The sequence below is a fragment of the Cylas formicarius genome, unplaced genomic scaffold, assembly GCF_029955315.1.
Source record: "Cylas formicarius isolate icCylForm1 unplaced genomic scaffold, icCylForm1.1 PGA_scaffold_7__23_contigs__length_41026272, whole genome shotgun sequence".
In the NCBI taxonomy this organism is placed as follows: domain Eukaryota; kingdom Metazoa; phylum Arthropoda; class Insecta; order Coleoptera; family Brentidae; genus Cylas; species Cylas formicarius.
Window position 1 is genome coordinate 25,380,807 of NW_026844352.1, and position 14,960 is coordinate 25,395,766.

At 33.3% G+C, this 14,960-nt stretch overlaps 2 protein-coding genes across 2 annotated transcripts in view; one reads left to right on the forward strand and one right to left on the reverse strand.

Moving 5' to 3' along the window:
• The first annotated feature begins 1,911 nt into the window (after nt 1-1,911).
• On the forward strand, nt 1,912-7,053 carry LOC132704885 (hexokinase type 2-like). Its single transcript, XM_060675193.1, has 4 exons — nt 1,912-3,039; nt 4,261-4,349; nt 6,637-6,774; nt 6,836-7,053. Exons 1-4 carry the CDS (start codon nt 1,997-1,999, stop codon nt 7,018-7,020), a joined length of 1,455 nt encoding a protein of 484 aa, XP_060531176.1. The 5' UTR covers nt 1,912-1,996; the 3' UTR covers nt 7,021-7,053.
• A 2,691-nt stretch (nt 7,054-9,744) lies between these two features.
• The window catches only part of LOC132704368 (uncharacterized), a 31,786-nt gene continuing 26,570 nt past the window's right edge, over nt 9,745-14,960 (reverse strand). Inside the window, exons 23-27 of the mRNA XM_060674329.1 lie at nt 14,297-14,476; nt 14,135-14,248; nt 13,838-14,073; nt 10,897-11,147; nt 9,745-10,123 (exon numbers count right to left, since the gene is read on the reverse strand). Coding sequence (XP_060530312.1) covers nt 9,811-10,123; nt 10,897-11,147; nt 13,838-14,073; nt 14,135-14,248; nt 14,297-14,476 — 1,094 coding nt within the window. The 3' untranslated portion in view covers nt 9,745-9,810. The remainder of the gene's footprint in view (nt 10,124-10,896; nt 11,148-13,837; nt 14,074-14,134; nt 14,249-14,296; nt 14,477-14,960) is intronic.

Consider the following 14,960-nt stretch of genomic DNA (forward strand, 5'->3'; position numbering starts at 1 on the left):
CGGCGATTCCATAGGACCTATCGTTACCGAGATATGAAATGTTTATACGAGCGCAGATGTTTTCGAAAAATTCACTAATAAAGCTAACTGGACCACAAACGACTTGGAAAAGGTTATAAAACTTATTAATGAACAGAATTATTCTATAAGAAAAGCCGCGAAGACCATGAATATTTCATTTGCCAGTCTTCACAAGGGATAAAAAAAATCGTTTAAGGCACCTCGTCTGGGCCGTAATACCGTTTTCAATCCTGAGATGGAAAAAGAGTTAGCGGTCACAATCAAGAAAATGGCCAACATATTCTATGGGCGCACCCCAAATACACAATCTGAAACATAGTTTTATTGCGAGTTCCAGATTGGCTGGTTGAATTTTATTTGAGGGATTTATTACCAGAAATGATATTTCTGTGCGGAAGCCCGAAGCTACCAGCATTAATAGGGTTGCAGCCTTCAATAAGACTGAAGTACAACGATTTTACGAGCTGCTGGAAAATACAAATTTTTACCGAAAAACATATATAATTTTGACGAAACCGGCATCTACACCGTCCAAGATCCTAGAAAAATATTAGCTGCAACGGGACAAAAAAAAGTAAGGTCCATAACTAGTTGGAATAGGGGTAAGAATATAATACATAATATAATCCGCAAATGTTTATTTTCTCCAGAAAAGGATGGTCCAAAATGCAATATGTTCAGATGACAGATAGAATAAAGAAAAACTTTTCCTTCAATGCCTCAAGCACTTCACCGACTATGCCAAACCTTCTGCAAAGGAACCAATCCTATTAGTCTTGGATAATCATGCAAGCCACATTTCTCTGGCAACCTTTGAGTATTGTAAGGAAAACAATGTCCATATGCTATCTCTTCCACCCGATACATCCCATCGCATGCAGCCACTAGATGTGGCATTTTTTGGTTCAATCAAAGCTGCATATAGAAAATAATGCGATTTATTCACGAAGAGACAATTTTCACAAAGAATAACACCCTATGATATTGCTTCGCTAATAAAAACAGCATTCTCTAATGTTGCATCCATTAGTAAGGCGAAACTGGATTCAAAGCAACGGACATATTTCCTATGAATCCCAATATTTTTTCCGATGAAGATTTTATAACAGCAGAAATCCAACAATCCGAGCCAATTATTGTTCAAGATTATGCTGACTCTATTTCAGAATTGACGTCTGCTGGTGCTATTGTCTCCGCATCATCTGTAACAGCTCCTATTGGGTTATAACAAAATATTCCAAATACATTCCGTCCCAGTACTTCTGAATAAGCTACTGCATTGTTGCTTAGATTTGACATAACATCAACATCTAAGGATCTGCCAGGTGTTCAAAATTTCATTCATTTGCCTAAGAATGTAAATGCTGTCAAGACAAGACAAGGAAGAAAAAAACAGCACGCTCCGATTTTAACATCTACATTGATCAAGGACCATCTAGTTGAAAAGGAAAATAAAAAGAAGACCAAAGCTGCGAAAAAGCAAGGAAAAGGAACAGGAACAGGAAAGAAAAGCAAGCCACAGAAGGTCAGTAGTGAGAAAGTTTAAAAAATTCGGCAGAACCTCATTGCGTATTGCCAAACGTATTTTTTTTATTTCTTTTATTGTAGCCTAATTAATAAACCAAAGTGATTAAATTTGCTCTCAATCGATAGTTAAGCCAGTAAAAGAACAGAGGAATAAATAATTGAAGCATTACCTACATTTACCCTAGGTAATTACAAATAAATTAGAAAAGGTGGACCTCGATCCTTGCAATACCTCAGAATATTATCAGGATAAACGATACATAACCATGTCCTGATTTATTGGTGATAAGCACTGAATCGGCAACGCTTTGAAGAAGAGATGTCTTAAAAATAACTGGTACTGCAATTATTTCACTAGTCAAATAACTGACTCCTGTCAAATAATTGAAAATCAAAAAATTCCTGTAACCAATTATTCATAACTAAATCTTTTTAGTGATTTTGCATCATGTCTAACTGCCCTAGCCGAACGTGCAATCCAAAAGCTGGATCTAATCCCATCCCAGGCAATCCCCAATCGTTTAGCACCAAGGACTGGATTGACCGTCAAGTCAACTCAGAAATTCATGAAGCCATGAAGGACTTAATGTTGGACAATAATACTCTTAAAAAAATTTCGACGTTGTTTCTACAAAACATCGAACGAGGTCTTAAGAAAGACACCCACCCAACATCAATTGTTAAGTGTTATCCGACGTACGTGCAAGACTTGCCAGACGGTACCGAGAAAGGTAAATTCCTGGCGTTAGATCTGGGAGGTACCAATTTTCGAGTACTTATGGTTAATATTGACAGCGATAAGTGTGAAATGGAGTCAGAAATCTTTTCTATGTCAAACGAACTGATCACTGGTTCCGGATATGACCTATTTGATTACATAGCGGAATGTCTAGCAATTTTTTCTAAAAAGCGAGGTGTAGCTGAGCAAAATTTGCCTTTGGGATTTACATTCAGCTTTCCCGCTAGTCAAAAAGGCCTTAGTAAAGCAATAGTCGTACGCTGGACGAAAGGGTTCGACTGTAAAGACATACTAGGGCTAGATGTCGGAGAACTGCTAACTAATGCAGTGAACAAAAGAGGAGACCTTAAAATTGATGTTTGCGCTATTTTAAACGATACCACTGGAACCCTTATGTCGTGCGCATTTAAGAACCGAGATACCAGGATAGGCATGATTGTCGGAACCGGTAACAATGCGTGCTATATAGAAAAACAGGCGAACGCTGAATTATTCGATGAACCGGATATGGGCTCCGGTGATGTCGTCATAAATCTGGAATGCGGAGCATTCGGAGACGATGGCGCATTAGACTTTATAAGAACTGAACTGGATAGAGTAATTGATAAAGAGTATCCCAATCAGGGGAGACAACTACACGAGAAGATGATATCTGGTATGTATTTAGGCGAACTGGCAAGACGCTACATCTTGAAATTCGCACAGCAGGGGCTAATACTTGGAGGAAAGACTTCTCCTATTTTTGAAACGCAGTAAGTATAAATGTTTTTGGTAAGCTTTTTCTGGAGTTGTGCATCAATTAAGTGTTATGCAATTAAGTAAAATATAATCTAACGCAGACACGAAAACTAGGCAATTCAAATCAAATCAAAGATTGATTGATGATTGCCATGGATAGCCATGTATTTTATCGGAAATCCCTCTCTCTTCCTGCAAGATTAATAAGTGTAAATTTCCCCGATTTACTATATTTATTACTATAAATATTGTGTACTAATAAATAGTATTGGGACTGGTCAACTGACCACTTCTTAATTGACTAGTCAAATTCGAACAAAATGTATTTTATAATAAATTATTATTTGTTTATAATGTCCAATTTACCAATAACCCTCTTCAAGGAATAAAAATATCCACTCCAGTTAGATCCCAGAACGACGTGATGGCGACATAACGCAAAATATAAATAAATATAAATTTCATTGCATTTTTGGAATTATTTCGGTCAATTAACATTGAATTGATCTTTAAAACTCTATAGCTAGGAAAAAAATCTACCCGAATTGGAACATATTTTTATTTTGCACTCCTTATTCATTTGAATAAAATTCGTGCGTGACTGGAAAGTCAATAATTACTTATAATTATTCTTCGTCTCTCTAAGCCTTTGTCGTTTCTATTGAAATATAATGAATTCGAAAGTATATTTCCGTTTCGACAAAAATTTCTTTGAGAATCCTAATTCTTAGATACTTAATAATAAAATTAAGTTCAAAAAATTACGGAAAATGACCTCGTAAAACTGAAAGTTACTTGTAATAGCCGCATGAAACAGTAAACATCAATAAAATATCTTGTATGGAACAAATTTTTATTATATGTGAGATTAGTTTTCTGAAATTTACAAAATTTGCACGTTGGTTAGTTGTATTTAAGTGCTTAACATTGACAACTTATCATAAGACTTTTTAGTAAAAACCCAAATTCAGAGTCGAAGAGCTCCTCAAAAGTGACCTCAGGACGTTTTTCGACGTTTTGCTCGCAACCCGTAACTTCCATTACATTCTCAATTAAATTATAGATAAAATTATTATATAATGTCTTTGCGAATCTCCCCCAACGCTCATGAATATTATTTTAAAATTTTAAAATATTCGCAGTTTTAAGAGTAACTTGCTTAGTCTATCGCAAGTATTAATTTTTAAGATGTTTTTTTTAAGTAGTCCAGATGAAAAATATAGATAATTTAACAGGGACAGTTTTCCGACAAGCAACCTTTCTGAAATTGAAAAAGACCAACCGGGCTCCTTTAAGCTGCAAAGAGACATTCTACATCAGTTGGGTATGTACCGCGCACGACCAAAAATATAGTGCATTTATTGCTTTGACGTTTTAAATATTTTACAATACCTTAACCGCAGACTTTCGCAGGACCATGGTAAAACCTATTCCACCAAATGTTTATTCTGCATTAAATCGGTCTTGAGTGAGGTGGACTGTTAAGAATATTTGTTGAAACTTGAACTTCTTATTTGAAACGTAAATGGACCGTTTTAAATTTGATTACGTATTGATTCTTCGAGATATTTTCAAATAAGTAGAAACGTTTATTTTAACATGTATCGTTCTTAAGAGTTTAATCTAAATTGCAATATGTTCGTATATATTAGGGAGGTATTTGACTGTGATCCTTCCAGTAAGTACGGATTTATATACCTGATTCTCGAGCTTTGACCCTACGAGGTTAGCTCCACTGGATAGGTCAAAGGATGAGGGTAAGAACGTGTACTCTATTTATCTTACAGGTAAGTTTGAAAATAATAATTTTTGTCTTTTCATAGTTCTCGATTTGTAAACAATAGTCGTTTTAAGACTATAGATTATAGTTGAGGTGGATAAAGGTACGTCATAAGAATACAGATAAATATTTGTTACAATCTTACAATTAAACATTTTTTGAACACTTTATAATGTGGCAACCGTGGAATGAAGCGGATGTTGCCCCGTTAGAAGAAGGCATGGAAAACAACGCAGGATATGAAGACGAAGTGGCGATCATAGTCGAACCTAATGACAATTTAGAAGAAAAACTACCTCAGCAAATAAATAAAAACGGATCCATTTGTCTTCGGATGCTAAACAAATTGTTTTGATTGTTTACAATTTTATAAGAAATTGAGAAGGAGGAGTCGAAGTATTAATAACATCAAGTGACATGTCCAAAGTTCCGAAGTAAATTGTAATTCTTCATGCTGGGTCCAAAAATGGTTGGATGGAAGATGCCTTATTTTTGTGTGCCAAAAACGTCAAAGATTCAAGTGTGGATTGCCATGAAAACATGATCGAGGAAATATTTGAGGACTGGTGTGAAAATAAACTTGCTAAAACTATCGTCAAATTCTGTTATTGTCTTGGATAGTGCCTCATATCATTTAACCCAAATCAGAAAAAATCCAAATGCTTCTTCAAATAAAGAAGAAATTAAAGAATTTCTGTACGAAAATGATTTATATTTTGAGTAGAGCTACACAAAAAAAACAACTTCTAGTAATAGTACCATAAACGTAATTCGGCAAGAAGTAGCTAAAATATTAGTACAAAGCTGGTCTAACTGTAAAAAACGAGTAATAAAAGAAGAAAATATTTATCGAGAACGATTAGTGGCGGAGTTAATCATTGAACTAGGTGACGTCAGTAGCGATAGTGACGATTTTTTAGGTGACATACTTTATTATAATATTTCATATTTTATATATTAATAATGATAGCATGTAGAAATGTAATGAAATGGAACGTAATAAATTGTTACTTTGTAGTCATTTTTTATGTAGATGCTTCAAGAATTGCTGAGCTAAAAAGATTGAAAACATCATTATATCCCGCTTGTTAGTGTAGCTAGATAAATTCCTAGGACGGTCCTGGAATGGTTACGGGTACTGGTCTGCTCGGCAAGGTGTTCTATAAGAGGCTGCGGTTTTGGTTAGTTTAGTAATAAACAGTAGGCAAAGGCACGGAGTCGGTTGTAAAAGCACTATATTTCTGGTTGAAGTATACCGTTATATATAATTTCGAGGGCGTATCTAAAGCTGCTCTCAATGGTTCTTCATATCCATATACAGGTTTTTTTAAAAAATATACGTGAAAACTCGCTTTAAATTACTCGTCCAAAATCTTATCGTTATTTCATTTTGAAATATACGGTTTTTTAAATTGGAATCTTATAGGGCTGTGCGCGAAAAAAAACAACTTTATCTGCAAAAACAAAATAAAAATATTCCCCTAATAAATGCATGTGTTAGCAAATGACTTTTCTCCAGTCTCCCGCTTAAAAAACACATAACACAGCAACTAGCGGAGACCGTAATAAGAAAAAAAAATCAGTGTTTAACCTGTGTGGGCTTTATAAGATCAAACCCGTAAACTAAAAAGACTATCGAGATACAGAGCCTATAGAGGACAATAAATTTGTATTATATGATATTTTTTCTTTTATTGACTAAAAATGCTGCTTTTTTTAATAAGTGCTGTAAACAGTGACCCAAGAACACAATATTTAGATCGAACTAAATATAAATTAATTCTCCAATTTTCACCGTCGTTCAAATTATTTAATAATGATTTCGCTTAAGGCCTCGAACATGCCACAGACGTCGACTGCATAAATATAAGATTTATAAGTCAATGTCTGACTAGAAGAGCGGCCCATTTAGCCTCAACCGCCTTGGTTACCCTTATACACAAGATGGGTGTTAAAAAAGTGACCGTTGGTAAGTTTTTTTTTTGGGTCGCTATTCAACAACTGTCAACGTGCAAATGTTTGCGGCGTAGGCATCGACGGATCCTTGTATAAGTACCATCCGCACTTTCGTACTTTGATGATTGCAAAAATGAACGAGTTGATTGATCCGGGCTACACCTATGAACTCATGCTGTCGGAAGACGGTAGCGGCATTGGGGCGGCATTAGTTGCTGCTGTGGCGGCCAAAAAGAAACGACAACTGGGTATTTCTTAAAATAACTAAAATGAAAAATTATCGAATAATAGAATCGCAGATTTACTTTGTTTTTTATTTACCTGCAGTCCCTTGGTGAGGACATAATTTTAATTCAATTACTGTTACTTATTGTGTTTTTGTTTCAATTTTTATCAAATGTTATTGATAGTCACTTGAAATAGATATAGTAGATAATTTATAGTTAACAAATCAGCACAACACTCAATGACTTTAAGTACGTGATAAGTGTTTTCTTTTGTATGAAATAGATATACTACCTACTGCAGCAGGCCGTGCGATTTGAGTGAAATACAGGACGTATCAGTTTTTTTGTAGGTGGATTTTAAAAGTTCATATTAGCATAGGTAAACAAATGCTTAAATATTCGGGATACAGAGAGACAGAGTAAAATACTAAAATGATCGATTTTTATTTATTTTTTTAAAGCAAATAAATACATGTTTTTTGTGTTTTTGTCTGTGATGATATGAAATATTTGTATTCATTTTCTCGTAAGTTTTAAGATGTTACGACCAGTCTGAATTCAATATCTTCAGGGATAAATAAATAAATATGGATTATTAAATATTATATTATTATTAATTAATTACTTTATAGTTTGTTTACCTTTGTATGAACTTTTATTTGGTCAGTATCACTGATCACTGATTTGTTAATTGCAACGCTGAGCGAATCCTTTGATTTGCCAAATGAACAACGTTATTTTACTGGCACATCAGCGCCTGTTACCAACAACCCGCCTATACAACGCTACAAGCAAGTAGGTATTCCTTTTATTGGACAACGGGCGTGCTCCCCTCTTTTAAGGCGCGTTAGTACTATTGCAGTAATAATCAAAATAACATAAATACGCTCCATGAATACCTGACAACATAAAATATATGCAAAAACTGAGAAAAAAAGCTCAAAAATTATTTAAACTAACTACGAATATTACAGACAGTTGCAAGGAAAAAAGCATATCTAAAAAATAAATTTCAAAATTGTAGCATATAAGAAAAATGAAGTGAACTTAAAAAGCTTAGTCTTACTAAAAATACAAAAAGGGGTTATTCCTGAAAACTTAAAGGGTGTGAATGCACCAAATGTTTAATTTGTTACCTCTAACTTCTAGAACGCCACTGCTAAAGCCGAACTTCTGAATTATTATAATAATAAAGTATTTGAAAATATATCAAAGGGTTTTGATTTTGAACTGGTCGGAGAGGAGGATGTCTTCAGTATACCGAGAAACATAAAAACCTAAAGCATTAGGCAGCGATATGATTAACATAACGCTCGTTTTGTTATGTTGCCCTATTGTTGTCCCGTACACCACACATATACCATTCTTATTTCCCACTGGCCTGGAAACATGCAGATGATATCCGATCTCCAAAAACTAAGAATCAGTCATATTTGTTCGATGAGCATTCTTTCTACTTTCTCAAAAGTCTTAGAAACAGTAGTAGAGCGGCAGTTGAGACACCATGCCAGCTCAAACAAAATACCAGCAGAGAAACAATCAAGATTTTTCTGGCCGATTTGACGGACGATTTATTCAGAGCTGCTGATATAGTGTTGCTACATTTTTGTCAGGCATTTGACATGCTGAGCTTATGTTTGCTATTTTAAAATTCCTTTCGTTAAATCTTAATCTACAAAACCTCTTAAAATCCTATCTATCTAATAGAACACCGCAAGTTATAATATAGCAGCATCTTGGGTCCTCTTTTGTTTACTATTATTACTTCTTAGTCTCACTGGTCGCTAAATCACCTTGCTTATCATCTGACGACATCCAACTATACTTTCAATCACAGTAACATTCGGCAAAATAATAAACATATAAATTCTGATTTAAATAGCTTACATAATATTGCTACGGATCATCTACTAAATCAGCTGCTGCAATTTTCGAAAACGATGTTCAAGTTAAAAGCTCAAAAAATCAGCTCTATGATTCTCCACTGCAATTTTATGATTCTAGTAAAAGCCTGAGTTTATTTTTGTATTCTAAATTTCGTTTCCGTCAGAATTTTAAAACTAATTTATTCTTATAGATATTACTTATCACAAGAGACTAAGAGGCTTCTTTCCAACTCTATGGCGTTGCCTCAGCTGAACCACTATTCTAGTGTTTACAGCCCTTGTATTGCAAATAAACTTCAAAACTCATGCCAAAGATTTTAAAATTTTCTCCGCTTGACTCAACATGCAGATAGATAGAATCATTAAAAATAAGTCACCTCGCTATCTGTTTAATAAAATATCCTTTAGAGCACATAATTTGCGTAATAGGGGATTGTTGACTATACCTCAGCACAGAAAGAAGTATTTAAAGGATCATATTCTTACTATATTGCCTAACTAGTTAACTTTCCTTCCCTTTTTCATATAGATTGTTTTTACCTACTCTATAAGGCCTTTTCTTTGCTATCTGTAACAATGATTGTTCTTTTCAAACGAGGCTTTAACAGTATCTGGGCTTTAGCTAGATGGCTGCGATTTGTTTCATGCGTTTTGCTGCATGATATCATAATTTACTTACACTTATGTATATCTATTACAAGTTTTCATGCTGTTAGCAATAAACGTTTTTATTATTAGTATTATTATAACATAAAATACGTAGTCACAGAAAAGAAAATTGTACAACCCCTCGTCTCTCAGGTAAAAGAGTGTTTAATTGGAGAGTTTCGTTTTGTCAAAATGGGATGTAAAGAATCAACAACAACGCTTCGAATTAAATTTATTCTCACAACAATAAAGACAAATAACAAAACAAACACAAATAAAATAAATTTATCAGGTAATTCTCCTGCCACCAAACACAGCCATCATTACGGTAACATCGCCGTTCTCCCGATTTAAAGTCAAGATGAATTTATCTCCTACTTTCCGAAACAACAGACCGGCAGGTAATCCTGGACTTCTAAAGCTTTCTTGAAATCCTGACAAACCTCCGTACCTTATACCAAGCAGTGGCACATTGGCATCCAAAGATGGTACAATTAAAAGTGGTGGTTCGTTCTTAATAGGTTTTAAGAAATTAACCGCCAGGGGAGATGTCATAGGAAAATATTGCCATGGAACAAACTGATTTTGATGTTCATCCAGTCTAAAACAATTCGTTATTCTGAAGCAGTGACGCAGTTCGTTTTAGGGTAAATCATTGATTCTTTGTTGAACTGAGGTGAGTGTACATTTTAACTATTTTACCTACAGTTTTTGAAAGAGAAGGTTCAATTTGGTGGGTAAATAAACAATTTACACCTACTACTTATTACATCATCTGATTTTATATTGATAAAAAATAATAATAACGCTCCCAGTTATTATATAAACAAAATAATTTCATATACCAAAAGAAACTGTTAACTTGATTTAGAATAATTTATTAAGTATTTTGATATTCTTCGCCTATTGTCTTAGTTGTGACAAAAGTTTAAAAAGAATAATTTAGATTTGTCCCTTTTCAAGAAATAAAATATATTAGTGACGTATTTATATTCAACTGTGCATTTTATGTCTATATTTTAAATTTTAAATTATATAAATATGTAAGCCTTTTGTCCGGTTTCTTAAGAAGTCAGATTATTATAACATTTATTTTTTGCAAATACTGAAAGAAACTATTGTTTGATTAACCAGTGTGTAAAAGATTTTAGATTTTAGAATTATACAGGAAAACAAAATAATCCAACAAAGACCAATAACTCACACCTCATTCTGCCATTTATATATAGGCATAATTAAGCAAGAGGGAGACAAGAATCCCCATTACTAGCCTATTGCAAAATTTGTCTCACTTTTCTATCACCAGATTAAATGGATAAATCGATTTCAGTATTTTCTACATCTTTACAAAAGATGATTCGAAACACACCGTACCTTCGAATTGAGAGTCTTCCTAAATTAACGGCCGATTCATGGGAGCGAAAGGCCACTCCCATCAAAGCTTGATCTCCAAAGAATGTAGCATCCACGCCAACAGCCTCGGCTCCGTCAAAAATTGACTGAACCAACTGGAATCTTTGGTCCAGTTTTCCCATTGCAAATATTTTCAAACCACCTTCTTGTGCGTTAGTAGCACCGCAGGAAGCGATAATGTATGCTGTATCGTAGACGACAACCGACGAAACCTAAACAAAATTAAATAATTGGTTTTACGCCAAATTCAAGTACTGTCTAACTAAATAGTATCAATTTTTTAATTCTAGAGATATTTTCGCGAAATGTTTTAATTAAGCATAGGAATTTTTGTAGAAAAAGAGCTGATTAACAAATATAGTATAGGAATTTTAGGACCCTGCAAGTAAAAGGGTCCGTTAAAATCTTTTAAATACTATTTGTACCATTTGTACCAAAGTTGTTAACATGAAATTTTGCTGAACGGAACAAGTTTCTTGCAGTTAGCCACAAGCGGAAGAGAATGACTTAAGAAATTTTGACAAGGTAAGCTATATTTGGTGGAATTTAATATACAAATTAAACAATATTTGAATGCCTGCACTTTTTTCTTCTATAATAAAGTGCGTAGATACTATTACAGCCTTTAAGGCTTCAAACTATACATACATTTTGATGTTCTATGTCAACATAATTTCGAGATCGGCAGTGTTTCTAGAATATAGCGAAATGAACCATTTGGACCATTTTGCGTTCCCGGTCCGTTTTGCCTAAACAACTTCTTTTAAAGAAGGCTTTTAATATTTTTAGATATGAAAGAAAGATCAAGAGGCCAAAATGGTCCGAAGAATCAATGAACCAAGCAGGATGACCGGTAGATATTGGTTTGATAATTTTTTAAGACGAAATCTCGATCTTAGTTTTCGCAAGGGCTGCAGGGTTTAATGGGGTTTCTTTTCACTTTACAACCTGGACCAGACAACGATGGAAGCAGATATTCTGATGAGTCATTTGAAGCCTAAGAAACCATCCTTGTTGTTCAATATGATAAAAATAGAAAAAAGAAGAAGTTTTCCGACAAAAACGAGTACTCTTCAAGTGAAGAAGAAGACGCAGAGTGTCTGTATTGTCACTAAAGTTGGATCCAGTGTCCCAAGTGTAAACGTTGGGCTCGCTGTTTGTGTGCTGGCGCTGAAGCTGAAATACGTGGAAGCGGTTTTTATTTGCCAATCATGCAAGGATTAAATGCTTTGTTTGAGATCAATTATACCTTCATGCGGGTACCGTTGCACCTTCCTATGAAGGCAAAATGGACCAAATGTAGTTTAATGATTTATTGTTTTAAATTTAATTTAAAAATAAACCGTAATTGTAATTGTTTCCATTTACGTCTAATATGATACTGAAACGAAAGATGTTACACAAAAGTGTTTTTTTTTATCCTGGCCATAACTTTAAGGGTACCATTTTGCCTTGCCTTCCTCTACTGAGAGATAAAAGAATAGCAATTAACGACTATTATTTGCAATAAAATAATAATTAAAAAGTGTGTTAAATTAGAATATTGGAATATGTTTACATTCTAAATAATGTTATTGCGAGATCATTTAAATTTGATTGTTATTTATGCAGGATATTATACAGAAAATGCAATGCGACAGTAACCAAAGTGCATCATGTCCACAGCTGAGTACATAAACACCGATTTCTTATGTTAAGTATATGTATTAGTAATTCTCGACACAACTGACTGATTTTTTTAAATATTACAGGAACATTCGATAATAATTAAGCAAAAATTGACATTCTTTGATCTGCAAACCTGATTTATAACAGAACATATTCAATATATCAAAAACATGTTATTAAGCCAGAAGGAACAATAAAAGATGTGAAGAGTAGCTTATCACTATTTAATCTAACTTTCATTGACAAACACTCTCGAAATGAGAAACATTTCTTACCAGTTTAATACAATCAAGTACAACATTTCTTCTTACAGCCTCCTCGAATGTTAGCCCGTTATTAAAGAGGTTAAACAAGCTTCAATAATCTACTACTTTTAAAACGAACTTATTTTCAATTAATGATTTAATTAAATTATTATTATTAAATAATTGTTACGAAGAAGCGGTTTTCATTTTCGAAATGCAAGGATTAAATATATTATATTGAGATGCATTATGCTTTCATGCGAGTGCCGTTGTACCTTCCTATGAAGGCAAAATCGACCAAATGTAGTTTAATGATTTATTGTTTTAAATAAACCGTAATTGTTTATTTTCATTTATGTTTAATATGATACTGAAACGAAACACACCCATGTTACACAAATATAAGTTTGGTTTATCAAAAGTGTTTTTTTATCCTGGCCATAACTGGCCGTTCCTCTACTGATAGATCAAAGAGTAGCAATTAACGACGCTTATTGACAATAAAATGATAATTAAAAAGTGTGTTAAGTTAGAATATTCCGAAAATTTTTAGATTCTAAATAATGTTATTGGGAGATCATTTAAATTTGATTGTCATTTATGCATTTATTATACAGAAAATTCGATATATAAAAATCATGTTATTAAGCAAGAAGGAAAAATAAAAGATGTGAACAGTAGCTTTTCACTCTTCAATCTAGCTTTCATTGACAAACACTCTAGAAATGAGAAACATTCTTGATACAATCGAGTACAACATTTCTTCTCACGCAATCCTCGAATGTTAACCCGTTATTAAAGAGGTTAAACAAGCTTCCATAACCTACTACTTTTAAACCGAACTTATGTTTAATTAAATATTTAATTAAATTATTATAATTAAATAATAATTAATATTATAATAATAATAATTAAATAGACCGAAGAATCGTAGCAATGAGGAAAACATCTCCAAATCTGTTGCCGTGCCTAAAATAACCTAATCGTACCTTATCTACTTGTTCCAATAAAATCGTCTGAAATAAGTAGTAATTTTGGTTCCCAGATTCATCGCACAGAATATCAACCTTGAGCCGCTGCTGGTCAACGAAAATCAAACATTCTTGTTCTAATTTTGGTAAGCGTATTGTCGTTAAACATATCGTCCCATTAGTTGGGAATATTTGTATTTCCTCAAATTTGGCATAATCAGTCAGACGCACAAGTTTACCCAAAAATGAATAGGCTAAAAGGCAAAGAAACAATCAAGGATCAAATCCATTGGATGGTCGAAACAAAAAATTTACCAGAGTATTCGAAAATTGGGAGTTGCTCCATGTGTTCGATGTAAAGATATTCATTCCCATTTATTAAAACATGTTGCATATAATTGGGTATCGAATAAGATTCCGTATTTTCGCCTGAAAAAAATTATGTTTTAAAAATCTTCAAAGTTATTTTAATACTACCTATAAAAACGAACGTATTTGTATAATCTTCCAACTGAAAAACTCTGTAGACATTTGTACTGTTAATATTGAAAAACAATACGAGATTGATGATTCCATGCTCGTTCTGTATGCCAAAAGCCTCATATGCATTGGAAAAATGCATTACTTCCTTATAATATTTTAAAAAGTAAGCCTGATCTAAAAATGTAATTATTGTAAGACAATATTCTCACCCCGAATGGTGAGAAACTTCTATAATTCACCTTAAAATGAAATAAACTCAAATTTTGTTAACAAAATCAACTCCAAGAATCGAAAAAAGAAGCACAAATGACAGTCTCGATCAATAAAATCCAGAAAACTGTGACTAAATTGACGAAAACTTTAAATTACTCAAAATAAATTATACTTTGTGCCTTCCAACAAATTAATAAATTTTGAAAAAATTAAACTATATCAGTGTTCTCCATAAGAACCTTAAACCACAATTATCTCTAAGGTCAATCATTTTTTTTTAATTTTTAGGATTTTTATTTGAAATTATACGCAAATGAAACGAGGTAGTTTATAATAACAATAACAATAAAAAACAACAAAGGTTGAGTTTAAATGCCTGATGCCGCTTTCTACCATCTTGCTTAGCTTAAATGTTACGAATTCGATGTGTTCTACGCAGTCATCC